This window comes from Truncatella angustata (assembly GCF_020726525.1).
Source record: "Truncatella angustata strain MPI-SDFR-AT-0073 chromosome Unknown BKA67scaffold_1, whole genome shotgun sequence".
NCBI classification, from domain to species: Eukaryota; Fungi; Ascomycota; class Sordariomycetes; order Amphisphaeriales; family Sporocadaceae; genus Truncatella; species Truncatella angustata.
The window spans coordinates 4,232,489-4,257,926 of NW_025763381.1; the positions used below are offsets into that span (position 1 = coordinate 4,232,489).

Here is a 25,438-nt window from a genome sequence, read left to right on the forward strand (position 1 = left end):
GCTGATTGCATGAACTCTGTGGTATTAGTATATAAGATTTTGGCTTTCGTGGTGGAGTTGCTAGCTAGCTCAAGGATGCGAGGTACAATCCAGTAACCTAGTGGTTTGACACCGTCGAACAAGTGATGTCATATCGATAGACCGCTTTGATATAAACTACATCCAAGCGGGTGTGTTTTCAGTGAGACAAGATCCATTCCGATGTACCGTAAGCGGTCGACCGATCGAAAGTATACAGTATGTGGTGTGGGCTCACAGGCTTTGCGTACAGCAGACAGTAAGTAGCATGGAGATTTACACCATGTCTGACCCCCTGGACCTGGGCCTGTAATACCTGTAAGCTTGCACTGTAGCTGTGACTGGAGACCTACCACCTACCTAAGGTTAGTTAGTCTAGGTTGACAAGTTAGCGGGTCTGAAGCCATCCATCCATTCCACTGGTTCCGCACCAACCCTGCCGAGTGCCCCGCCCCCGCTATCGCCGCCGACGCGCCCGGAATTAGAATTGATTCAACAACTGAGATACACGTCCTGCTGAGACTCGAGCATCGAGGGCCATTGGCTTGTTACCATAAATCGAGATACAGTTGTTTTGCTCACCCGCTGTCCAGGACACCTCGTTCAAGAGTCAGAGCAACAGGGCCATGGATATCGACGACATCCTGCGCGAGGTCGACCCGACCGAAAATGCGATTCCAGACGAGACACGCGATCTCCAAATGTTGACACGCGCCTGGACAGCTGAGAGATCGGCCCCTGAATTGCTCGAGTATGTCTCCAGCCACCCATTGACGGAATGTCAGAAATGCAATGCAAAGCAAAGCAAAGCGAACGAATGGAAGAAAGAAAGAACGAACGAAGGCCAAGAAGCCCGTACTAACAACCTGCCCCCTCTCCTAGCTGGCCGGCAGACGGTCTATTCGAACGCATCAACGAGCGCATAAAATCGCAGATAGAGACCATCGAAGACATGACGGGCGACATGGATCCCAAGACAAACTTCGCCCTCATCGTCCTGCAAACCGAGCTCGAGCGCTTCAAGTTCCTCGTACGTTCGTACCTGCGCGCCCGCCTGGCCAAGATCGACCGCCACACGCTGCACTACCTCTCCTCGGCCGCCATGAGGTCGCGACTATCCCAGACCGAGCTTGCGTACGCCACGCGGCATCAGGCCCTGCTGCATAATCATTATCTGAGTAGCTTCCTAGGGAGTTTCCCAAACAATCTGCAAAACCTAAACGATACAAGCGGAAACATCACAATGATTGATGCGCCGGATGTGGAATGTGCCGTCTTCGTGAGATTGCTTCGGGACGGCATGGTCCAGGGCAAGGGTGTGGACGCCGATGGTATACAGGAGGGCAAGGTTGGAAACATATACATACTACGATGGTCAGACGCCAAACCATTAGTGGATATGGCGAGGGCTGAGTTGGTATGAGAAATCACCATCTCAGTTCGGGCGTCCAGCCACCCAAAGCGGTGCGAACAACAAGTGCTCATGGCTCCCGTAAAGATGGGCAACCATACTCTTTCACCCAATGTGATTGGCGCCGAAAGGAATCCAGAGAAAAGTATGACCGCACTGTCCAGGTATGTTGTAGCTGTCACTCAACTTCCCTATCGATGCTAATGCCAGCCAGATTATATATCATATGAAGCGCCAAAGAAAAGACGAACGAAATAAAAAGGCTTTCCGTTTGCTGTCTGGGCAAACAATGCAGGCAGAATGAAGCAGGTCCGTTTTGTGCCCACCATTGGCCTGGGGAACCAGACGTGGACGTCATGCAGTTTAGCCCCTCCATCGTTGTTGGGAAGACGGTGTCTATTCAGTCTACACTCTCTTGCCCTGCTTCAAAAGATCGGAAACCTTTGGGGGCAATACGAGTGCGCTTCTGTCGTTGCGCTTGTGGAAATCTACCAGCGAAATTGCTGTCTTCTCGGGAAGATCCTCGTGGATGAAGTGACCAGCTTCGGGAAACACTTGCAGATTGTATTTGCCTTTGAAGAATTAACGACCGGGCATATTGCCAGTAGAGTTACGGGAGTAACGTACCTTGCATTTGGCCAATTGTCAGCTCCGTGTCCAGCCTATCTGTCCCGGCAAGTAGTAGTAATTTTCCACCTCGTGCGCTGAGGAATTTCTTGCTTAGACCCACGAACCAATTCTCCCAAAACGGCTGTGTGCTTGCGAGATCCGTTCTCCATCTCCATGGCCTCGGATCTCCTTCTTTGGTTGAATGCGTTAACAGTGCTGGCACACTTGTGCGGGCCGACACCGCATTGCGAACTGTCCTTGACCTTACGTGCCATTCTATACCGGCCTCGAGGCTAACAAACCCGGTAGGCCGTGTAGACAAATATGTCTGCATACTCTGCAGTGCATCTATAGCCGAACCTTCTACTACATCGAGCACTGCATATCCAAGCAGCGAATTTCCGAGTTCGCCTGACTTGGCCAATTCCGTCACCACTGCACCACCGAGTGAGTGGCCGACGAGGATGATTGACGGGAGCTCCTGCCACTTCATCTCCGCCTTGGTTTTGATAATCACAGCCAATAAGTCATTGGATAAAGTAGTAAGACTCAAATCGAGCTCACCACCGGGCGCAGTGGTCTCACCATGGCCTCGTGCGTCGTGAGAGAGGATGCCAGCTGTCGGTAGCCGCTTTCGGATCTCAGAACCGACCACCGCAAAGGACAGTCCGGATGAGCCTGCGCCGTGATGCATGACAAACAGTGGCCCCTTGCCCACCGGCGAACTTAGGTATGCGTGCAGCGTTAGACTGGACGCATTATCCCCGGGGCTTTTGAGAAATAGTTCCCTCTCAAAGTACGTAGTCCAGGGTATCTGGGTCAATGCACGCCCTCTTGGTACACTGCTTGGGGAGTCAGCATCAGACTGCCGGCCGTATGGAGAATCACAATAGCTTTTACCCTTCTGGTCGTGCGAACAAGTTTCTGCTTGGCGAGGGTATTATAGTGCCTGTAGACGACGCAGAAGATGCTGACGAGGAATCGTCTTCGATGGGTATTTCAGGCAGGTCCCCGATGTAGCTGTCCTGCTCCTCCCGTTCATCAAATGCATCTGGACTCACGCCAGCACTGAGCCTGGATTTCGCCCAAGCTCTCTGGAGGTCGCTCATTGCTATGAATGACGGAGCGGTCACTCAGAGTCGGAGGATTTATAGTCGTTATAGCCCAACCAGCCAAGCGATCCGATGGAATGCCTTAGCAACAGCTGCCGGCGGGCGGGGGCCGTAGGGTCGCGGAAGCTGAACTCTTGGAACCACCAGTACTGATATCTCTTGAAGCTGAAGCAGATAATACGCAATGGCCTCAAAGCGCGTCCAGGAAAGATCTCATCATGGCTACTTGTTTCAAAGGAGGCGGCGCTGTTTGCAAGGTTTGGTGCGGCGTCCCTGGTGGGGTTGACATCATCCCACCTGGACCCCGGATTTCTCAAGTTAGCTCTCAACGGATTTCATGTTGGCATTTATCACCGTTTCGCCATAGGAAAAATAGAAGAAAAAAATTGGACCTCAGCGGCATAATCAGCCTAGGAGAATCTCGTAAACCACTACTTGATAGAGAAGTCATTCCAATCTACTGACAATTCATTGGAGCATTGACCGTACTTATTCTCTACCGGGCTAAGTCATAAGCGCCTCGCCTCTTCGCATGATTAGGATGGCACAAATCTATGCAGAAAAAGAAATCACTGAAAAGAAATATACGCAAAAAGGCATTATCTCGACTGGCTAAGGAGATTAAATTCACGCTGAAACTTAGAACAACATCTGAACTATATTTGGTCCCTGTCAACGAGCACCGGTCGAACAGCTGGCCGTTATCAACCGGCTTGCTCAAGAATGATTATCGGAAGGATTTCCTCCTGTTAGACCTCGAGCCAGTTCTTTCCAACTTGTCCTGTCACCAAAATGGCTCGAAAACTAGTTACCGTACGGCGAATCGGTGCTATCAAACCAATCAAAGGAGCAGATAGGATCGAAGTGGCTGTGGTAGACGGGTGGAATTGCATAGTGAAGAAAGGAGTGTTTAGTGAAGGCCATCTTGGAGTTTTCTTTGAAATCGACAGCTTCCTTCCCAGTACCGACCTAAGATGGTCGTTCCTAGAAAAGAGCTTCACTAATTGGATAAATGGTCTCACGGGTTTCCGAGTAAAGAGCACCAAAATGAGAGGTCAGATATCTCAGGGGCTGCTTGAGCCTCTTGATATGTTTCCCGAGATCGGCTCGGTCCTTAAAGAGCTCGAAGACAAGCACGGCAAGGATGCAGTAGAAAGGCTGGTTCGGGATATGTCCTTCGAAGACGGATTGAAAGTGGTAAAATGGGAGCCCATGGATAGCACTTCAGGACGAGGCAATGGGAATGCACTGAACACAACGGTGCCCTTCCCGGCTTTTCTCAATAGAACAGATCAGGAGCGGGCACAGAATCTTCCACGCATGTTCGATGAGTGGACAAATGAGATGTTCCAGGAGACAACCAAGATGGACGGTTCTTCCATGACTGTCTACTTCCTGCGTAAGGACTCTGACAAGACACAGCTACTTCCAGAACTGGGCACTAGTCCGGAGCAAACTACGACTCTCCCGGGCGGCCGCTTCGGTGTGTGTTCCCGACACGTAGATCTGGGAGAGCACGATGCTAATGGCCGGCGGTTCTGGGAGGTCGCCAAAAGGAACAACTTTGCCACAAAACTTTCGGAACTGAATCGCAACATTGCATTGCAGGGCGAGCTTTGCGGCGATTCCATTCAAAGAAATTTCGAAAGCTTTCCAAAGAACTTCCATGACTTCTTTCTCTTCTCGGTTTGGGATATTGACGAGCAGAAGTATTTGAAACCCAAAGAAGCAGAAGTCATGGCAACCAAGCTCGGAGTAAGGCATGTCCCGGTGCATGGGTATTTCTATCTTCGTGATATCGCAACGAGCGTCGACGAATTGCTTTCCAGGGCCGAGGGGAAGGGCCTACGCGGAAAGAAGAGAGAGGGGATTGTTTTAAAGCATAGTGATGGAGGCATCAGCTTCAAGGTGATATCGAACTCATACCTCTTGAAGCACGGCGAATAAGACTATATACACACGTTGCCACTTGACGAAGGCCATATAGTTTTGACATCGTGACTAAGGGGTCAGTCACAGTGGTACCTTGAAAGCCGCCTCATGCCGCAGACTATGGATCTGAAAGTGTTACAGCGATGACTTCTACTCTCTATACTACGTAGAAATTTATACATTCCAGAAAGATTATTTCCGTCTAATAAATGACATACTCAGAATCGAAAACTAGATCTTGAAGTTGTAAAGCCTCAGATTGATTAGTGTATAAGTCAACGCCAATTCAGATGATCGAAGTCCAATTCTATGTTACCCACCAGTGCCTTTCAAGCAGCGTTAGATATGCCTTTACGATCGAAATCCAATATCCAGGCAGGAACCTGTCTCTTCATAGCCCATTCTCTGATAGCTTCAAAGTTACGACAAGTCCTTGTTGACCACACCAAAGGGAAGACGTGATAGTCGTCGTCGGGATGATGGATCCACTTGATAGGCGTGACATCAGATGTACATTGTAAGGATTGTCTCAGTGAGTCGATGCAATGATCTGTCGAATATTCTTATGTCAGCAAAAAAGAATTTTGGCCGAGGTGCGTAGAGTCGAAAAATGGTTGTACTAACCGATATGGAAGGACTGCGTCGTGTTGTGATTTACAGTCCCGTTCTCGTAGTGGTCCCACATCTCGGGATACTGGTCCGGGTATGCGACTTTGCGCAGCATGTTCAAGCAGTGGAGATCGTGAATCACTTGGAGCTCGATGAGATGTATGTCATCGGCCAATGGGGCTGTCACAGTAGCATTGAGCAGCTTCGAGGCTTCCTCCTTGGTAATTCCGGATGTACCGTCTACAAAATCATAATCAGTCAAGCAAATACCATAAAGGCAGTCGAAAAGAAACAACCCACTCACAATCGTACAAGTCTGCCCACATAATATCAAGGTTCTCTTTATCGGTCCCAAGCCAGGGACTCCTGTTGAAGAAGTAAGGCGTGGAACTATGTGTTTCGTACTTGACAATCTCATTTGCGGGTGCTGCCGTACGCGGTCGGTCAGCATAGATCAAAGGTTGAGTTGAAACTCCCTGGACATCTTACACCATAAGGCAAGAGTAGGATCTTGGCAGGTAGACGGCCGCCACATCAAGAGTAGCAGCATGATTGCTTCGAACACAACAACTATATATAGAATGACAGAGTGTAACGAGCTGGTTACTTTTGACTTTGTCTTCAATGGTCTTGGCTGCGTTTCCAAGAAGGGCTGACTGTCAAAATCGTCGAGGAATTCTTCGGAGCACGGAAGAATGACGGCTCCATCATGTTTGCGAATGGAATCCATTTGGTAGCAGTAGACCAGGAGTAGTGTCGAACGATCTGTGGTTCTTAATTCATATGGCTTATTGCACAATTGATTCTGAAACGGATGCCCTCTTCGCAGGCTACACTGCAGTCGTGAATACAGACAACTAGAGCGGCTTCAATGGAATTTAAAATAAAATAAAAGAAAGAAAAAGTGAAGTGTAGAGGGAAGAGCAGAGGAAGGAAAAATGAATCAGTTGGTCCTGCAGTGTCATAGAGTTTGTACGTCAGCCTGAAAAGGGGTAAATGATGTAGTGGACTCGAGATGGAAGCACTGCACAGGACTCCCAGATCAAACCAGTTGCCGGAACGGCCAGGATCTGCAAGTAGGACAATACGAAGCCAACACGGCAGGGTTTTGACTAGGCAATATGACCAGAGCCTAGAATATGGCAATCCACATCGTTAAGTGGTCTGTCGTTTGACCTCATATGAATTACGTAGATATAATATTATATTACGGTTTAGACTTCTGTGCCGAGTTAATGTGATCCTATTCATCCCAAGTTTCTATGCATAACAGTGACCGTATTTATGGATATCCCCAGAACTTCCTGAAATCATTCCAGGTTACACAGGTATGCGGAAGATATGTGAGATCAGATAGAGTTCTATCTAGTGTGGTGTGTACCATTCGGCTGAGAATGGCTGGTTCTTTCTTGCAATGCTCCATTGTTGGTTCATTCGACTGGTGATAGGCCTCTTGACATGGATTTAGTCTCCCCCAGGTTAAATTACATTAATGGTTGACCAATAGACGTCGTTGGTTGGTGCATCAACCAATATCCAGTATGAAGCAAACATGGTCTCGAACCTGTGAGACGACCCAGTCTCCTGGTACTGTGCCGCATTTTGCCATTGAAATGCACTCACAGCTACAAGGGTCGTAGAAGCCGCAAAATCAACTAATGTTAGACCTACCCTCTTTCATGGGACTTGCATGAAATACACCTCGGAATTTCTAGAGATAATGACTGGTCTGCGATCTCAAGCGAGAATCTTATTCATCGCAAGTAAGCAAAGAACGCCATAATTCCGATACTCTGATATCGAACATTGGCACCCAAAAATTGATATCATAAGTGGAAGTAGAAAGCGTATGGAAAGCATGTTGGCCCTCATCTTGATTGGGGAAGGAATGAATATATGATGTTTTCACAAGCAAATTACAAGCCGGGGAGCCTGGCCGGACCATACAAGGATATACTGAAAGGAAATGATGTACATTTTTGGTTGCTTTAGACCAACAGAGTTCTTGTCAAAAAGGAGATAGTGAGTGTACCCTAAGTTAGCATTGCTTTGGTAGATATATAAAGTCATCTCGATCATTAACTTCCTCAACATGGTTTCCACACAGCAGTACAAACTCCAAATATCCACTCATTGAAGCTCAGCACTAAATAATATACCATCCAGACTCTGCTTCATCTATTATTTTTTCCATATCAACCTTTTACCTTCTACATAGGTTGCTCATCATAGCAGTCAAGCCAATTGTCTTTTGAAAATGCAGCCTCTTGCCTTGTTCCTCAGCCTTGCAGTCATCGCCTCGAACGTGGTAGCTCTCCCAGTCGCATTTAGCAGTTAGTCTACCAACTGTTGCTCGCCCTTCTCCAGTGGGCCTGACCAAATACTGACAATAACTGCGTAAACAGGTGATGTAGTGGCCATCAAAGACGCCCTTGACGCCCTCAAGACCGAGAATCCCGGCACGACTTCTTCAGTTGAGGCAGTGCAAGCGAACGACTACCTATCTGCTGCTTCATGGGCCAAGCGCGATGATGCTACCGTCAACGGCCGAAGTAAGTCTACCAAATCATACTAGAATTTTTCCTACGAGCCTGACCAAGTACTGACAATAACTGCGTAAACAGGTGATGTAGTGGCCATCAAAGACGCCCTTGACGCCCTCAAGACCGAGAATCCCGGCACGACTTCTTCAGTTGAGGCAGTGCAAGCGAACGACTACCTATCTGCTGCTTCATGGGCCAAGCGCGATGATGCTACCGTCGACGGATTTCTTGAGTAGTCGAAGGCTAACCGCCGGGAGATTACCCTGTTGGCTGAGAAGATCCAGATATTTCATTTACACATTCCTTGGACTAGGGGCATTGTCCAGACGTCATAGCTGCCGGATGATCTGGATTATCGTACGCTTTGAACAAAGTGCTCTTCCAATCGGAGCGAGGCTTTTTCAATAATGTTTCCTTGACATTTACATTCTCTTCGTTTCTTGACCCACGGGAGACTGTGAGGCTTTAAACTCTAATTTGTTAGTTCTTGTATACAATCATTATGCGTATTCGCCGCACTGTCACTACCAAGAAGATCCCTGTTTCAATACAAGCGTCCTAACCATGACCTGAAACGACTAGGTTACTTGAATGGGGTACAGCAATATAGGATAACAGCCAAAAAACATTCTGATACGGAATGATAAATGAGACAGCATGGAATACAACTTCATATTTTTCGTACGAATAGCTATATAACAGAGGTTGGGCTAGCACGTTCGCTTGAAGTACTAGGAACCGTGGCGAGCCTTCAAGACCTAGGAAGAGTCCTTCGCCAGTGGACGAAACCATCTTCTGGTCCATCGAAAGACTGGAACCCAGTCTTTTGCAGAACCCTCTGGCTCGCCTTGTTCCCAATCGTAGTCCAAGCACAAATTATTTCCTCAACCCGTAGAGGGGTGCTCTTGTCTTTTATCAATCCAGACAGCGCCACTTCCTCCTTAGCAGTAACAACAGAATTCAACGCGACCTCGGCCTGTTTTTTGGCACGTGGTAGGCTGCACCAGAACTGCACGAATGATAGCGCAAATTCCGAAGCGTATCCTTGGCCCCAGTATTCCTGCTTGAACTTATAGCCGAATTCTGGCCACCCGGTCTGAGTATCTGAGAACTTGTGCACCCCTCCATCACCGATCAGCTCGCCCTCGGCGCCTTCTACCCCTTTGAGATAGACCCCAAAGTATACGTGCGAGCCACTATATGGAGGCTGCAGGCGCATGAGCTTAGCCTCCGTCTGCTCTATAGTATCATCCGGTAGGCCTGTGCGCGATCCAGTCATAGCTGCGGGCTGGCTGCGGATAGTTCGATATGCCTCCAGATCCGTGGGATGAAGCAAAGGGCGCATTATGAGTCGTTTACTCCTGAATGCCTGGATCATGCCATCTTCGAAGTTGGGAAGCGTCGTTAAGACAGTGACTGTTGCCATGGCGAAGATATTGCTGGTGTCGACCTCGGTCTTTGGAGCTGAAATGGGTGCGGATGCTCCGAACTGGTCTCAAAATGGATCTGATTGCACGAGGTCGGGCCGATGGGAAATCAAATTGAATGGTGAAGAAGCGAACAACTTTTGGCCTATGTCGACTCATATTGATCTCCGATTCAACTCCGTGAATATATTGCCTTATCAGGTAACCGCCAAAATAAAACAAATTGCGCTAGAGCTGCTGGCCGTGGTATCGTAAAACGCCAACTCCCCAATACTAAACGCTTCGAATGCAGGTGTCCCAGATACTTCAGTGGCATCGATCTCTCATTTTCGTCACATTCGTAATCATGAGTGCTCCAGAGAGAACTTCATATCTCCACTTGTAGTTCCTCCGCTGCACGTTCCTGTCATGCTGCCCGTCGGACAAACTGTCCTTGCAGCGCGCACGCACTGCTCCCATTTGTCTTTCGAGATGTTGATAATTGCGCCCGCATTGACAGGTTTGAGAGTAAACTTGGCCGATCCTGAATGCCCAATTGTGATAGATGGTTGGCCTTTGCATTTGGTGATAGACCCAGCCATGCCACCACATATCGACAACTGGGCTACGTTCTGATCATGAAAGACAATTCTCCTGAGCCGAGTCAGTAAAGGGTTCATCATCACGCACCACAAAAGTCTAACGTACTTGTTTGAGTCTAAGCATTTGACATCGTAGGCGGCAGAAGGAAATAGAGGCATGGCGGCTCGCATGCTGAGAACCTCGAAATGCTCGTAATCAACTGTGTAGTGCGGCCATACTGGCTTTGCCGCAGCGAAGCTGGCAATCGCAACTAGTAAGATTGTCCTGAACGGGCCAGCAGAGAGCATCTTGCCAAAAGAAAGTGGTGTTGGCTCGTCAGGAAAGGAAAAACAGCGCAACAGATCAGTGGTGTTGCTATGCGAGCTTTGCTACATGTATGTAGTTGGACTGGACCTTTAGTCTACTGGTACCGGGGTCGGCAGCTAATGACGGAGCAGACTTCAGATAGAAAGGAATGGACACGACCAAAAATCGAGAGACGGAGTGATTAGGCCCGCGCGTAGGAGAATATAATGAAGTTGCCCACCGGAGGAGCTACTGTGGGCGGGTGGCATGCATGATAAGTACTCGAATAAGTTTGCGACGATCTGGGGGAAGTTCTGAAAGACGGGACTACCCACCCCTGCGACAAACAGGTGCTATCTTTTCAAACAGCGATGAGGAAGAAAAGTAAATCCTGGGTCAAACTTGACTGATATGCTCGAGGCTCCTTCCTTGCTTGAACGAGCTTGAACGAGCGTGTCGTGTTTGTTGCGGCTTCCATATAAGCCCAAGGTGAGACTTTGGAGTGTTCCTTTCATCGATTAGCGTTTAAATAGTGGAATGATGAGCCGAGAACAGCAATCAAAAGATTAGCATCAACTTACCCGTTCTAAACCACGCGAGAAGAAAAGACGAGTCAGGCCTGCAACCGGGAAGTGAGGTCGATCAGCTAGCCGAGCAGTCCGGCCGCCAGTTTCGTTGCGACATTGCAGAAGCGAACGAATAGGATGAAGACGTTAAGACGAGAGGGACTGAATGTTCGGAGAGGGCTGATTGAAGCTTTGCTGTAGACAGGGGAGTATGTAGTGTATGTGAAACAACTCTAAAAAGAGCCTGATAACGTATAAACAGGGGTCTATAGTAAGTGCCTCATTGGCGAAACGGAAGTGGCTGATGGAATTGTGGGGCGAAATGATGCTTCACAAGCTGGCAAAGTAAGTACAGTAGGTAGCATTAGAACCCTGGATTGGTGAAAGCTTGCCAGTGCTTGGAAGTGGTGAATTGATTAAACTCAGATCGTTGATCCCTCAGAAACACAATTTGCGCATCACACCAAGACACCATGGACTATGATCATATCACCTCATGAGTCTGAAAAGATCAAGGAGTCTTATTATATATGGATACATAGTAGAGCTATAGCGGGTGGGGGTCTACAGTAGTCTGTGTTGAAAATCGACGAGAAAATGTCGGCAACATCCCAACTCAGCTTCGCCAAGCCTTTCTGGTTGGTGGAAAGAAAGCATTGCTCTGTTTCACACCGGATACCAGCACCGTCACCCGAAATGCCACCATCTACAAGCATGGGGGCAAAGCTTGGCACAACCGATGACTTCTTTTTCAAAGCACCAGCTGCCATTTACAGCATGAGACATACCTTATCTCATGAGCTAGTGCCATAAGCTAAGTTACAACATAAGTTACATACATGCAGTTCCTTGTGCAGCTAAGCCAAACACACACCCGTCCTATCGTGAGATCGGCTTTCGTCCACCACAAATGCCACATAGTCCGGCGTCGCTAGCGTTGAGATATTGACTACCTCGACAGGATGCACTTGTGCATTTCCATGCCTGAGGATCTTTTCTGCAATCAAGTACATGAGAACACATAATGCAGACAAGAGAAACCGGCCCATTCTTCATAGAGCACAGTGGACAAACCCCGGCCGAAGCCACTGACGAACTTGCCACGTCGGTAGTATAAGCAATTCTGGATATTTCGCGTGATGTTGGTTCATGGCTTGATTCATTTTGACTTGTGTGACCAAGTCGAAATTGCTTCTCACCAGTGTTTCCATCAGTCCGTGTCTCAGCCTCGCTTTCGCTTGCAGTTTCAATGCCATTTTTTTGCTTAATGGTGCTAAATTGAGGGGAGATAGCGGAAATTGGCCTGGCCTCGGAAATCGCTGATACATCCGAAAGTGGTAGATCTCGCAATCGTAATCGTGCATCGCCTTCTTGCTTGATGGTGGCGGCTTTTCTGGACGATGATACTGATAATTGTTGAGAGACATTCATCGAAGATTGAAGCTCAAGAATTTCATTTTGTGCATCAGCATCCTCTGGGTTCTCGTCCTCACAGACCTTCACCATTCGATGCCCTTTACCGTCCAAGATTCGTGCACCATTGATATCTGTGGCTTCGTTTGTGTCAGCCTCGCTCTCACTTGCCGTTGCTGATCCTATGTCGCTGGCAGCATCGTCCTCATCCTTGATTTTAACTTCGCACTTGATGTCCTCCTGACTCTTCTTTTGATGGTCAAATCGGGCAAGAGCCGCAGCAGCTCTGAGCTCGCGACCACGCTTGCTTTGTGCCACTCTCGGCTTGGCTTGCGACCGTTTGCCATTTTCTAACTCGGCCTTGATTACTTCGTCTTCGCCGAGAGCAACACCATTCGCACCAAACTTCTTCAAAATGCGGCGCTCCTTCTGCTGCTGATAATTGAGCTGATCCTTCGCCTTGCGCTTCCTCCGTCTCGAACGATATGTGCCGCCACAGAGGTGTTCTGGGAGAACTTCACCAGCGTGAACGGTATTGCTCTCAAATTCACCGGTGGTAAGCAGTGCCCCTCTACCCCAAAGACCTTCGCCGGTGTAGCCCTGCGACCACAGCCGTCGCATATGCTCTGCATAGTTATTGCGCACCGCCCAAAATGCCCTTGAGTGATTCATCTGCTTGCAATGAGCGAGCCTACAATTCTGAATTAGCATACAGTGAACAAACAGTTGTGAGCCATTATGGGATGCGTACTCATGCATCATGACCATCTGTACGTAGTTGAACGGGAACCACCTCCCGGACCTGGATTTCAGTACTAGCTGGATGATTTCTCCAGCGTTGAAGTTGCGGCCGACGAACTCTTTATTTGGCTCGTACTCCTCGAGCGACATCACCGAGATGTGATGCTCTCTCATTATGGGCACTATTCCAAGATCAATAGCTTGAGCGAATACAGGCTTCCGGAAACAAACTGACAACATTGTGCCGCAATGCGCTCCAGAAAGTCCTGAGCGACGGATTCGTACGGTCCCTTCAAAGGCTTTATAAAAATTATCTGCGTATTTGGCTGCGACTTCTTCGCATTGAGTCGTTGGATACCGATGGGCATTCTGGGCTGGCCTTTCTGTGATATCACAATAGGTCTAAATCCCAATCTAGCAGAACAAATACAAAGTACGTGTTCAAAGGACTCTAGGATACGCTCTAAAATGGAACAATGTTCGGAAATCTGGGCTGAGTTTTATTCTGGAGGTACTGACTTTGTTTGCTGCCTTAAACATAAATCTGATTGAAGTTCAGTGCTTAGAAGCCCCACTGGCGCGCCTGACATATTTGCCACTTAGACTAAGTAAGTCCTTTTAACATATTTCAAAGTAATCAAGTCTTACAATACAACGTAACCTATGCAGCACAGCAAATATAACGATATGTAGTAATTTGTTCATGGGATTTTGCGATTTCTATCACAATTTTCATTACAGTTCCCTTGTCAACGCCTCCTGCCCGCACCTCCGGCAGCACCTTCGCCCTTGTCCGCTAGAGACACCACTTCACCAATGCCAGCAGCTTCCTGCTCGTCCTCCAATGCTGTAATCTCCTCCCTACAATCCCACCACTTCTCTTCGCTCAATTCGAATGCCTTTGTTTTGATCTCTTTGATTGAAAGAGTCTCTGGTTGGATGTTTTTCCATCTCAGACTAGTCATTAGGATCTCTTGCCATTCGTTCGATGTACGAGTGAAGAACTCCCGACGTGACTCAAAGGGTCTAGGATGAGGCAGACCATCATCCACAGAGGAGGCCACGGTATCAGCTTCGTTTTCTTCCGTCGTTTCAGTTCCAGCAGTTGAAGCCGTGTCAGCATTTGACTCATCCGCCTGCGGCTTCTTCCGGTTGCTAGGCGACCGAATTTGGTCCTCATCAGGACGTTCATCCTCATCATCTTCCTCTTCATCATCATCGTCGTACTCGTCGTCGTCGTCATCGTCGTCTTCATCATCGGAGCCGACCCAGTTCTCGACCTCACGGTTGAAGACCTCCTTACAGCCATCCATCTTGTCGAGATTAATCGCATATAGATCGTCAAACGTGAACTCTCGGTCATCCTTCTCAAATGTACCTCCGTAGATGTAAAGCATATCATCTTGGATGGCCAACTGCGCATTGAAGCGAGGATGCGGAAACTCCATAGCAACCGGCATTTCCTTGACAGGCTTTTCGGGTTCTTCTGGCTCATCTTTCTTGAGATCAATCTCCATGCCATCAACATCCTCTAAGGACTGGCCTGCTTGCAGAGCTGCTAGCTGCTTAAGAAGCTCCTCTTCGTTTGCCTGAGCGCGACCTCGTCTTCCACCACCTCCCCGCTGTTCTGCTTGCTTCTTCTGGACCCTGGGCTTTCTCAAGGCCAAGGGGAAGAAACGGTTGCGTTCCACGTTCCACGCAAACATTTGGTTGAAGAACTCACTGTCCATACCCTCCTCGCTCTCTTCAACATCGTGGACACCACCGAAAAAAATGCCACGCCCCTTGTGGTAGGCCATTGTCGCACCTACTCTGGACGGGTTGGGAGTGTTGGCCGGCTTCTTTCGCCTCTCCCACCTGACAATTGGAGGCGTGTTCGCTGGGGCCTCCGGGGGAGGCTGGGTGATCCGGAGCAAGAAGCAGTCTTGGTGTATCATTGGCTTGAGGATGTTTCTCTGTCCCTGTGATGCGCCTTTCGCTGATTTATTTGCCGAAACCGTCGTCTTCACTCTCGAATAGCCGCCGAATAACACGGCACCACTATCATGAGGGAGGAAAGTGAAGGAGGACCTTGCATCAGGCTTCAACTGCGCTTGCGGTAAGACGGGGTTGTACCAGACGAAGTTCGCGGTATCATAAAGCCAAAGATCAGCCAAATACTTGGTCTGGTTTGACGTGTCTTGGAATCCTGGGACGGGTTGATCGGTCAGATAAGAGACACAGCATTTCAGCAAAATCACCAACTTACCTCCAAACAGTATGATATAGTTCTTGTAATACGTCATACGATGGCCTGACCTTGCTGGGGGGGTCTTGCCCTTGCACTCTATACGAGTCCACTCCCGACTTCTGGGCTCCAGCCGCCAGAAGTCATTGTAGTGATAGAATGTCCCCTGCTTGGGACTACTGAACTCACCGCCGAACAAGAAGACGGAGTTACTCTGGTTGCCACCTCTGCACCACGCATGGCCGGACCGAGGTAGAGGGGCATTAGGAGAGGTGACCGTGTGCCACTCATGGCGATCAGTGTAGTATATGCTCAGATCATTATAGAAGGTAGCAATGGCACCATTGTAATTCTCACCTCCGAACAGTAGCAACTGGTTACCATCTGAAGGAGAAGCTAGGAAAGTAGAAGAAGAGCGAGGCTTAGGTGGCGCATCAGCCACTACCTCAGTAACCTTGAGGAATTGTTCCTGCTGCTTCCTGTACTCCTCGAGGATGTTGTCGAGATCGACATCTTCAGCATCACTACCCTCTAGCTTTGCTGTCTTGGTCTTTGACTTCTTCTCGCCTTTCTTCTCTTGCTTCTGTTTCTTCTCGGCTTTTTTGGCCTTCTTGGCATCGACCGCAGCTCCTTTTTTCTTGTCCTTGGCCATGGTCAAGATGTGTATAATGCGGCAAGGGGGTGGAGCAGACGCAAGGCACACCGGGGAGACTAGATGGATGTATGTGCAGGTGCCCAAGCGCAAAGCGATCCGTAGTCCGACCCGAAAGAGAAAGAAGAAAAAAGGCAGACACGAGCACTAATGAGACCCTTAAAACTCGTGATAGAATTTCGAGATTTTGGTGGTGAGTGCCCCTCCCCCGCACTAGCCAGACCGGAGTGGTCTTTGCAAGGTAGGCAAAGAAAAGGTACGGATCCGTACTTTGCGCCAAGGGCAGGTGCCGCAGCTCTAACGTTAGCGATGTCGCCCGCCGACTGCTAGGTCAGGAAAATGGAAAAATTCCGAGGGCTGCTCTGATTCCTCATATGAGATATTTTCTTCTAACGTGATGACAGACGCAGCTTGAGGCCTCCCCAGCCCTCAAGAGAACGGGCTTTAGTCATTTATTGCTCTTGCTTGGGCCCCGAAATGATCCCGAAACGCGTCGGCCCCATCTACTTGCATCTTGTTGCATCCACACTTGATCAGCGGTGACGAGCGCTTGGCTTTTGCAGGTCACTCAGAGCGTTGTTGGTTATTAGTTGTTGGTCGCATTTACTTTCCACATCCACATCCACCAACAATAACCTTGTCATCTGTCCTACAGCAACTCACAGCAGACTTGTCATGACTTCCGTCTCTCCCAGATCTTCTCCTCTTTTTCATTGCTCGTTGCCTCTAGCGCCCGACACGGCCATAGCCAACCTCTGATCTACACTCTACTTCCGAGCGAGCATTTCTACCTCCGAGGCTGTAGCCCGATACAAATACACATTGCTTCACACGCTTGACACTACCGTCCTCAAGACAGAGTCCTCGACTATCACTCTGATATGGCGGCCCAAGCGGTCGAAGCTCCGCGAGGCGTGCTACCAGCAGCCATGCAACCAATGCCTGCCCAACCCAAATCTCAAGCGAGAGAGTCTATGGAGGATATCTTGTACGGATCGGTACGTTTCTCATTCCCTCCTAGAGTCTCACACGATTTCATGTCTGACAAGCCTAGGGTGCTGGCATTATCGGCAAATATATCGAATACCCCTTCGACACCGTCAAAGTCAGGCTTCAATCTCAGCCCGACCACCTCCCCTTGCGATACACCGGTCCGCTCGATTGCTTCAGACAGTCCATCAAGCAAGATGGCTTACTGGGAGGATTATATCGTGGAATAAGCGCACCATTGGTCGGCGCGGCACTCGAGACAAGCAGCTTGTTCTTCTTCGAGCGCATTGGAAGAGAGACGATCTACAAGACAGGACTATGCTCCAGGGACAAAGTCATGCCATTGCCAGCACTGTGGTTCACAGGTGCCTTCTCGGGTGCTTTCACTTCACTTGTCCTGACACCAATAGAGCTGGTCAAGTGCAAGATTCAAGTACCGGCAACCGTCAGTACTGGAGGCGCAGTACCGAAGGCGCCAACCGTTGCATCTGTTATCCGGGACGTATGGAAATATGACGGCATTGCTGGCTTCTGGCATGGCCAGATGGGGACTTTTCTCAGAGAGTCCGGTGGCTGCGCTGCGTGGTTTGGCTTCAAGGAAACTACAACCAAGCTCTTCTACATCTGGAATGAGCGCAATCTCGTCTCACAGATGGAGAAAGACGCATTGCGGACCGAGGCATTGCCATTGTGGCAGCAAGCTGTTGCGGGCGCCTCGGCTGGCATGTCGTACAACTTTCTCTTCTTCCCGGCTGACACGATCAAGTCGAGAATGCAGACCAGCGTTGTTGGAAGTACAGCAGTGAAGCGGACATTCATGCAGGAAGGGAAAGCACTGTGGCATCAGCATGGACTACGCGGACTCTACCGTGGATGTGGCATTACGGTCCTCCGCTCTGCGCCCAGCTCTGCATTTATCTTTATAATATACGATGGTCTCAAGAGGCATTTCCCTTTATAAATGCCGTTGGCGATCGGTGAATGGTATAGAGTGGAAAATGCTTGGATAGCAAGTACCGGAGTTCAGGCGCATGTGTATTATTTATACCAAGGGTAAATAGTCAGCTGTGATTCATACATACAATTTATTAGATAAACACGCGCGCATGAAGTCGAAAACGAGACAATCGAAAATAGCTTTGCAAGGCCATTGTTCGCATTGATATTCTGAATCCCTGCAGTTTACGGGATCCAGCCATGACGGCATCGCAAGTGCATCTAATCTTATCAATCTTATCAATTTTATCAATCTAATCGAAAAGATCAATCTGTGATGGTTGGGGTATCCACCATAACGTGAGAAACCTAATCGACGTTATCTAACAGACCGTCTGACAGCTTTAGCCCTTTGATCGCGACATGACGAGGCATATATTACTCTTCATGGGTCTTTCTTCGTGGACGTTTGATCAGCAACTTCCCACATGGTAAGTTAAGATGGTCTGATGTATTCAAATCATGCGTGCCAATTCATGGCCACTCCCATCCTTAAACTGTGCGTCGGTAAAGACCTCATAGTCAAGCATCCATATCAGTTGCCTCAAGATACCTTATGGCACGAACGGAAGCAGCATTAAGCTTAGACTCGTCATGAAGACTACAAGATACTCAACGCGTAACTAAAGCTTCCTTAGGCCTTTGATATGGCCGACCAAGAGTCTGTCGACCGAAGATGATGGAGGGAAGAGAGAGTATTCTGAGTGTGTTGTTGGCCCATTGCTAACGTTCGATTCCGGGCCATTCAAGTCCATCACAATGGGTCTCTTGTCAAGGTTAACTAGTTTGCGAAATTCCGAAGCCATGCCACCCGGGCAGTCTCCATGGCAGTTTGCAACTGGCTGCCTTCATGATATTACGGGTATCTCTGCTACCTATCCTTTACTTAACATATTTGCAAGTCGTCATATGTAGCCATGGAACATGCCTAACGCCTTAAGCGTTTTTGCCCTTCAACAAATCCTCATCGCTGATCTTCCAGTTGTTCACGATGCCCACACCAGCGTTCAGGTAAGTCGCAAAGCCCAACCAGGCCATGTACGGCACCATCAACCACCCGGCCGTCTCGTCCAGCCCGAAGAACAGGTAGGTCAGGTACCCGTTGATGCCGACCAGCGACGCGATGTCGGCCAGGGCCAGGACGGGCTTGCGCAGGCCGAAGAAAAGGGGCATCCACGCGAGGTTCAGGCCGAGCTGGATCGTGTACAGGGTCGCGGCGTGCTTGGCGGTCTGCACCCCGCCGACCGTTGAGGTCAGGGGGTTCAGGCCGGCGGTGATGGCGCGGTGCGCCGCATAGCCCATGAACCCGTAGAGGAGCGTCCAGACGGGGCCGAAGACTTGGGGAGGAGGGCGGAGGGGCGGTTGCTTCATCAAGCGGTACGTGTCTTGAGTTTTCTTGGCTGCGGAGAGGGAAAGACCTTCAGTCGACTGAAGATGGGCATAGGAATGAGCAGGGATAAAGAACTTACGTCTTGTGCTGAAGCCCACACCGGTACCAAGTGCGATGGGGAGCAGCACGGAGGCTGCGGCACTGGAAAAGACCTCATGGGGAATCGTGAGGGATGGGATATAGGTCGTCATCTTGGTTATGTTTTTATTCTGAGCCCCTCTGTAAGAACAGATTGAAAATTGACTGTCTATGTATGGGACGGCAGCGGATGCTCGGTGTTGATATACCAAACAAGTGCCAAAGAGTCAATGACGTAACGTGGTCCGAGAGGACATACGGTTCCTGAGACTTGCCTGCATGTGATGCTAGCGTGGTCGCGGCTGTGGGGTGTTGTATGGAGATTATTGCTGTGAACCTCGGACTTCGGGTCCTCTGCGACAGCGCAATCACGGCATCTCATGCAATGAGTCGATGCCATCCTTTTTTCTGATGAAGTTGAGAAACCCATCACTCCTTGATCGCCCCTTGGCGTGAATGAAAGAGGTGGTGCTTAGCAGCAGTTATCACATAAGTTACGTGGTAAGCTACAAGTGCGGACAGTTCGGCCTGGTGCAGACTGGAGCATCTTCATATAGGCAATGCCACTAAGAAATGATCAATTCTACTGTGTAGCATCACGACTAATAAAACATACCCCAAAATTATCCCATAATATTCATACTAGCCTTAATATGTAAATATATGTCTGACCCCTCTCAAGTTGCGGCTATATATAAAGTATGTGCTCTTTCGCATCTGGTAGCTAGCCATTACAGTGTGGTGATTCGAGCAGAGTATCAGGTCGTAATCTAAGTATGGCACAAAAATTGGAGCCAGGGATCTGAAGAAGTTTGACTAGCATCTACGCTTCTGCCATCGTGTTTGATTCTGGATAGCATTATGGAGCGCTCCGAGGCTGTGGCCGGTATGTCCTCATTTACAACCGTATGTGTTCATGGTTAATGCAACGGCACTCAAAGAGCATTAGTTTCTTCCAATGCAAACGTTACATTCTATGAGTTATAAACCCACATTTGGACATGAAGAGCACTGGTTTGTGTTGGAGCGTAATCATCCGAATGAACGTATTGAAACATCTGCAGTTTAGCATCCTCCCCAAGTGGTGAAAACAAAAGCTCAGGACGGCGATGTCCGTCTACTAGGTAAACCTCACCTCACTAGTGTAACACGGGAAAACTCAAAAAGCCCAATGCTTTCCAAGTGCATTGGAGAAGAAGTTGGGAGTGTAATATTGAACAGAAGAGGTGGTAGCTGTAGTCATGGAGTAGATGATGGAGTTTAACGGATGGTTTGGTTTGGTTTCGATGCGCCGACTATCTGAAGGGGGTCTGGGGGTCCGCTTTAGGCATGGTCCTCTGGGTGGGGAGTAACCCCGTTTTAAGAATGCGCACCATAATTAACGGGGTTATTGCGGAGCGTGAAAACTTCGTGCACCCCAGCCCATAGCAAATTCCAAATCCAACCACAGTCGAGCAAATCGTCATTCATTTAACCGAGAGTACTGGTCCAAGCGCAGCACAAATCACACTAAGAAGGCCGCTAAGAACGACATCCAAGCAGGGCCAGTATTCATTTAGCCGATAGTGGTGGTCCAAGCGCGGAGCGAAGTACGCTTAAGAAGCACGCTACGCTGGATCCTGGCCACGGCAGAGCTGGAGCTCAGTCTCCAGGCGCTGGCGTACCTTTGGTAAGTTAAGCATGTCCCCGTTGTTCTCCTTTGCTTTGTCTTCAAGACAATAAGCTGATCTCGAGGACGAGCAGCAAATTCCCGGACTCTCCTACTCTCAGGACGTCACGGAGGATCACAACCATCGGCCAAATAATCATCAGCAAGTTCGTCTATCCTTTTCTCCATCACATTTGATCATCAATATTTCACTCTTCCCCGTTGTATCATTCAGCATATGCCCATCTATGCCTTGGACTGCACTTCACTTCTCTTCTGCTACTGCTACTGCCATTGCTACTGCTGCTGAATCTATTCCGGGGGAGGAAAAAAAAACCCCCATCTACATCGATACATATATCGCGACCTCACCTCTCTACAGCCACCAACCTCTCTTCTCTTCCATTTGCTGCTCTTGTTGCAAGCAAACCTCTTGTCATCGCTATTTTCTTCACCATGCATTAGTTTGTTTGGCTTCTACCAAATCAATTTCAATTCGCTTCACCTTCTCTCACATCATTAGCGCTGCTAGCTATCCTCCTTCCTATCCCTGTCCCTCTTTGCCCACACCTTCATGAATTGTTGCTTCCGTCAAACCTGTTGTTATTGTTGTTGTTGTTATCGTCCAGAATGATTTCTCTAACGGCAATCGCGTCGCCAAACAGCAGGCACCACGCGCCCCAAGCTCAAGCAATCGCGTTCACAGTTCCTTGATACGGCATTTCCGGATCCTTGCACATCTCAATTACAACAACAACCCGACTGTCCAAGCACACGCGCGACGCTGGTGGGACGTTCTATCTCAGCAGAGCAAAGGTCGAATCGCGGCAGCAGTCATGGACTCCTACAACACTTACCGCGACCGCGATCGCGATGCAGCTCCCCGTTCTCCCCGTAGAGACAGGGACGAACGCGAATGGGTTCGTGATGACAGAAAGGACGATCGCGCTGATAGCTTCCACCGCGGCCGCTCACCTGGTGCGTCTCGTTTCTTTGTTTCACACCCCGGAACGCAAAGCTGACTCCTTACGCAGGCCCAGGATACGAGCGCCCCCGTCGCAGATCTCGTTCCCCCCCTCCCGTTGACCGATACGAGCCCCGTAACGAGCCACGCAGCAGAGGCCGCGATGACTTTGCCGCACCTCGCGACCGCGATGACCGATCCTCACGCCGCGTTCCCTCCCCACCTGCTAACATCGACCGATATGTTCCCGGTCAGGGAAGCAGCGAGCCCCCGCCACCTGTCGTAAACCCCTTGACAGATCCAGTGAAGCTCCCTTTCCAGGTTGGCTTCTCCTACTTTGGAGAGTGGTGGAGAGCCAACGAGAAGATCAAGGAGGAGAAGGAGCGCGCCCGTACCGGACGTCGCCTTGAGCGTCCGCGCGGCAGAGACTCGCAGGAGGATCGAGACAAGGAGAAGGCCAAGATCCAGGCTGCCTACGATGTCTACAAGGAGGAGCTACAGGCGAAGATGGCTAGAAGCTTCGTCGCCGAGCACAAGAAAGAGCAGTGGTTCCGCGAGCGCTACGTCCCTGAGGTTCGAGACGGCTTCCGTGGTCAAATCAACGAATTCCGCCGTGGAGCCTACAACCAATGGGAACAGGACTTGGAATCCGGTACCTTTGACGAATTTTCCCTTGAAGGCCTTCCTAAGAGCGAAACCAATGGCGCCGGCGGCCTGTTTGAGAAAGAGGAGGGCGAGGCCACAGCATCCAACGAGGTCCTCGGCGTCGGGGATCTTGTTCCCGCCCAGGGCAATGATATCCGGGATGAGAACCTCTTCCAGCCCACACTCCTGATCAAGACCATTGCACCACATGTCAGTCGCCAAAACCTTGAGACTTTCTGTAAGGAGCACCTTGGCGAGGAGGAGGGCGGTTTCAAGTGGCTCTCATTGAGCGACCCAAACCCCAGCAAGAGATATCACAGAATGGGATGGGTCATGCTACACCCCTCCTCTGACACGGTAACTGCGGCCGAGCGCGACGAACCCAAGGATGAGGATGGCGATACCGACGTCAAATCACCCGTGCCGATCTCTACCGCAGACAAGGCTTTGGAAGCTGTCAACGGCAAGACCGTCAAGGATGAGGTACGTGGTGACTTTGTCTGCCACGTTGGCGTCCATAACCCTCCTGGAAACCCTCGTAAGAAGGCATTGTGGGACCTTTTTTCATCACCCGAACGAATTGAGAAGGATCTCGCGCTTGTGCAGCGCCTCGTCAACAAATTTGAGGAAGAATTTGGCTCAGATTTCAATGCCCGGCTGAAGATTGAAGACCGTGTCGAGGATCTGAAGAATGGGGGCCGCCTTCAGCCCGCAGCCCCTATCTCGCCTGCCAAGAAAGTAAAGAAGGAACGCAACCTGGATCTTGATATAGATGAAGGCGAGGAGGGCGAGATGGAGGATGACGAGGACGAGGGTGTCATTGACGACGAGATCGATGATGAAGAGCTAGTTGTGAAGAAGAAGCAACTCGATCTGATGATTGAGTACCTTCGCCGCGTCTTCAACTTCTGCTTCTTCTGCGTCTTCGAGAGTGATTCTATTCACGAGTTGACTCGAAAGTGCCCCGGCGGTCACCTTCGCCGCCCCAGGAGCACGCTGTCTACGGCGGCCAAAGAAGTGGCACGAGCAAGCGCTAACGGAGAGCCTTTCCCTTCCAAGAAGCGCGATATCAAGGATGAGGAAGAAGGTGAAGCCCCGGACAACGATCGCAAGCCACGAATCTCAAAATCCGAGCAACAGTTGGAGCGTGCCTACAAATGGGTCAAGACGTTCGAGGACAAAATCTTGCAGATTCTTGAGCCCGAATCTTGCGATCTCCGCAAGCTTGGTGGCAAGCCATCAGATGACGCTATTGCCGATGAGTTGTCCAAGTACGTCAAACAGGAAGATGAGCACAAATACAGATGCAAGGTTCCTGAATGTACCAAGTTGTTCAAGGAGGAACATTTCTGGAAAAAGCATGTCGAGAAGCGCCACTCCGATTGGCTGGATGAGATGAAGAAGGAGGTATGTATTTTTCCCGCTGTTCTGTGTGAAAACTATTCGCTGACAGCTTGCAAGTTCGATCTGATCAATGCATATGTCCTTGATCCTGCACACATCGCCCCCAGCAGGACTGATGCCAATTCAAATGGACACTTCCCTCCTTCCAATGGTCAGACCCAGCAGGGAACACCACGAGGCTTTAACCTCAACAACTTCAGCATGAACAACATGATGCCGCCGTTTCCTGGCTTCCCCGGCCTGCCTGGCATGCCTCCCTTGTTCGCACAAGGAGGAATGCAAGCTGCAGGTTGGAATGCCGGTGGTGATGACCGTGGTGTAGGACCCGTTCGACGAGGTGGTGGTGCTAACGGTCGCTTCAATAACAACAATCGTACCGGTCCGTACGATAGACGCCAGCCGCAAGGACGTTGGGGCCAGGATGGACAGGGCGCCGGTCGTGGCCGTGGTGGAGCAGGCAGATGGGGCGATGGCGCCGCGCCAGGAGGTGCAGCTATGGGTCCCAGAGAGGCCGTCCAGGGTCGCAGCTTGAAGAGCTATGAGGATCTTGACCACGTTGCCGGCGGTGGTGGTGGTGAGCTGAACTACTAGTCAGGTTCAGCTTCCAAACCCATGGAGCCACCGCCAAACGCTCAGCACGCGCCAAGAGAACCTCGACGGCCACTTGAGGCGGCTCTGGCCAGTGTGCCAATAAGTTCCAAGGATTCTGCAGAACATACTTGGCCGAACGTCGAGCCTGATGACCCTTTGTATTCAACTTCTGACCTTGCATTGTCCCTCTTGGAGAATGCTTTCGATGCTTCTCATTTCGAAACTCCCTTCGATATGGGTTTCGAACAGGAGTGATGAATCACATTTCTCCCCTGACTGTTTCTGATGCGGTGGCATTGATTTCATATTTGGGCGCAAGGCGTAATACTCTGTCACTTTGCCAGTCTGGAAGCTACAGAATGATTACTTAAGAGCTTGACTTTGAGAACAAAATTGTTTTGATAAGGCCATCCGCTAGGGGCCAGCCCTCACACTTTGTAAATTAGATACTTAATGAGCAGTAGTCAGGTCAATGTATGCTTAAACATTCTAATTGGAGTTTCTTTTTTCCTGTTTCTTTTTTTGGGGGGGTTTTTTGGGGGGAGGGGGGTTTCTTTTTGCAGCTTAAGCTCGAACTTGTGATTACAGTTGAATCCCAGCAATAC

At 49.7% G+C, this 25,438-nt stretch overlaps 11 protein-coding genes across 11 annotated transcripts; 5 read left to right on the forward strand and 6 right to left on the reverse strand.

Annotated features, from left to right (window-relative positions):
- Nucleotides 1-644: 644 nt before the first annotated feature.
- On the forward strand, nt 645-1,441 carry BKA67DRAFT_653375 (uncharacterized protein; the record flags this gene model as incomplete). Its single annotated transcript, XM_046106352.1, has 2 exons — nt 645-769; nt 901-1,441. 2 exons carry the CDS (start codon nt 645-647, stop codon nt 1,439-1,441), a joined length of 666 nt encoding a protein of 221 aa, XP_045964305.1.
- Nucleotides 1,442-1,668: 227 nt separating this feature from the next.
- On the reverse strand, nt 1,669-3,240 carry BKA67DRAFT_42686 (Alpha/Beta hydrolase protein). Its single transcript, XM_046096846.1, has 3 exons — nt 2,939-3,240; nt 2,057-2,883; nt 1,669-2,001 (listed from the first exon to the last, which is right to left on the reverse strand). Exons 1-3 carry the CDS (start codon nt 3,145-3,147, stop codon nt 1,835-1,837), a joined length of 1,203 nt encoding a protein of 400 aa, XP_045964306.1. The 5' UTR covers nt 3,148-3,240; the 3' UTR covers nt 1,669-1,834.
- A 702-nt stretch (nt 3,241-3,942) lies between these two features.
- BKA67DRAFT_653377 (RNA ligase, DRB0094 family) lies at nt 3,943-5,097 on the forward strand (the record flags this gene model as incomplete). The annotated part of the gene is made up of 1 exon (XM_046106353.1): nt 3,943-5,097. The coding sequence occupies one exon, from the start codon at nt 3,943-3,945 to the stop codon at nt 5,095-5,097; it is 1,155 nt and encodes a 384-aa protein (XP_045964307.1).
- A 314-nt stretch (nt 5,098-5,411) lies between these two features.
- BKA67DRAFT_653378 (uncharacterized protein) lies at nt 5,412-6,241 on the reverse strand (the record flags this gene model as incomplete). Its single annotated transcript, XM_046106354.1, has 4 exons — nt 5,412-5,632; nt 5,707-5,931; nt 5,996-6,118; nt 6,181-6,241. The coding sequence occupies 4 exons, from the start codon at nt 6,239-6,241 to the stop codon at nt 5,412-5,414; spliced, it is 630 nt and encodes a 209-aa protein (XP_045964308.1).
- A 1,522-nt stretch (nt 6,242-7,763) lies between these two features.
- BKA67DRAFT_547156 (uncharacterized protein) lies at nt 7,764-8,887 on the forward strand. Its single transcript, XM_046101436.1, has 3 exons — nt 7,764-8,024; nt 8,097-8,243; nt 8,316-8,887. Exons 1-3 carry the CDS (start codon nt 7,949-7,951, stop codon nt 8,468-8,470), a joined length of 378 nt encoding a protein of 125 aa, XP_045964309.1. The 5' UTR covers nt 7,764-7,948; the 3' UTR covers nt 8,471-8,887.
- A 98-nt stretch (nt 8,888-8,985) lies between these two features.
- BKA67DRAFT_653380 (GNAT domain-containing protein) lies at nt 8,986-9,660 on the reverse strand (the record flags this gene model as incomplete). Its single annotated transcript, XM_046106355.1, has 1 exon — nt 8,986-9,660. The coding sequence occupies one exon, from the start codon at nt 9,658-9,660 to the stop codon at nt 8,986-8,988; it is 675 nt and encodes a 224-aa protein (XP_045964310.1).
- A 345-nt stretch (nt 9,661-10,005) lies between these two features.
- On the reverse strand, nt 10,006-10,530 carry BKA67DRAFT_530296 (uncharacterized protein; the record flags this gene model as incomplete). The annotated part of the gene is made up of 2 exons (XM_046099219.1): nt 10,006-10,294; nt 10,349-10,530. The coding sequence occupies 2 exons, from the start codon at nt 10,528-10,530 to the stop codon at nt 10,006-10,008; spliced, it is 471 nt and encodes a 156-aa protein (XP_045964311.1).
- Nucleotides 10,531-11,973: 1,443 nt separating this feature from the next.
- BKA67DRAFT_509587 (WLM domain-containing protein) lies at nt 11,974-16,127 on the reverse strand (the record flags this gene model as incomplete). The annotated part of the gene is made up of 7 exons (XM_046097249.1): nt 11,974-12,331; nt 12,494-13,198; nt 13,259-13,430; nt 13,484-13,627; nt 14,003-14,453; nt 14,529-15,436; nt 15,497-16,127. The coding sequence occupies 7 exons, from the start codon at nt 16,125-16,127 to the stop codon at nt 11,974-11,976; spliced, it is 3,369 nt and encodes a 1,122-aa protein (XP_045964312.1).
- Nucleotides 16,128-17,008: 881 nt separating this feature from the next.
- On the forward strand, nt 17,009-18,078 carry BKA67DRAFT_653384 (amino-acid transporter Arg-13; the record flags this gene model as incomplete). Its single annotated transcript, XM_046106356.1, has 2 exons — nt 17,009-17,125; nt 17,182-18,078. 2 exons carry the CDS (start codon nt 17,009-17,011, stop codon nt 18,076-18,078), a joined length of 1,014 nt encoding a protein of 337 aa, XP_045964313.1.
- A 971-nt stretch (nt 18,079-19,049) lies between these two features.
- BKA67DRAFT_530300 (translocator protein) lies at nt 19,050-19,694 on the reverse strand (the record flags this gene model as incomplete). Its single annotated transcript, XM_046099220.1, has 1 exon — nt 19,050-19,694. One exon carries the CDS (start codon nt 19,692-19,694, stop codon nt 19,050-19,052), a length of 645 nt encoding a protein of 214 aa, XP_045964314.1.
- A 2,371-nt stretch (nt 19,695-22,065) lies between these two features.
- BKA67DRAFT_653386 (uncharacterized protein) lies at nt 22,066-24,833 on the forward strand (the record flags this gene model as incomplete). Its single annotated transcript, XM_046106357.1, has 3 exons — nt 22,066-22,207; nt 22,264-24,245; nt 24,300-24,833. The coding sequence occupies 3 exons, from the start codon at nt 22,066-22,068 to the stop codon at nt 24,831-24,833; spliced, it is 2,658 nt and encodes an 885-aa protein (XP_045964315.1).
- Nucleotides 24,834-25,438: the final 605 nt, after the last annotated feature.

Excerpts from the sequence above, each read along its gene's own strand:
- BKA67DRAFT_42686 (XM_046096846.1), bottom strand. The coding sequence starts at position 3,147 with ATGAGCGACCTCCAGAGAGCTTGGGCGAAATCCAGGCTCAGTGCTGGC. Across the intron at positions 2,884-2,938 it reads TTGTTCGCACGACCAGAAGG|CAGTGTACCAAGAGGGCGTG; the intron begins GTAAAAGCTATT and ends TGACTCCCCAAG. Across the intron at positions 2,002-2,056 it reads GACAATTGGCCAAATGCAAG|GCAAATACAATCTGCAAGTG; the intron begins GTACGTTACTCC and ends AATTCTTCAAAG.
- BKA67DRAFT_547156 (XM_046101436.1), top strand. The coding sequence starts at position 7,949 with ATGCAGCCTCTTGCCTTGTTCCTCAGCCTTGCAGTCATCGCCTCGAAC. Across the intron at positions 8,025-8,096 it reads TCTCCCAGTCGCATTTAGCA|GTGATGTAGTGGCCATCAAA; the intron begins GTTAGTCTACCA and ends CTGCGTAAACAG. Across the intron at positions 8,244-8,315 it reads TGCTACCGTCAACGGCCGAA|GTGATGTAGTGGCCATCAAA; the intron begins GTAAGTCTACCA and ends CTGCGTAAACAG.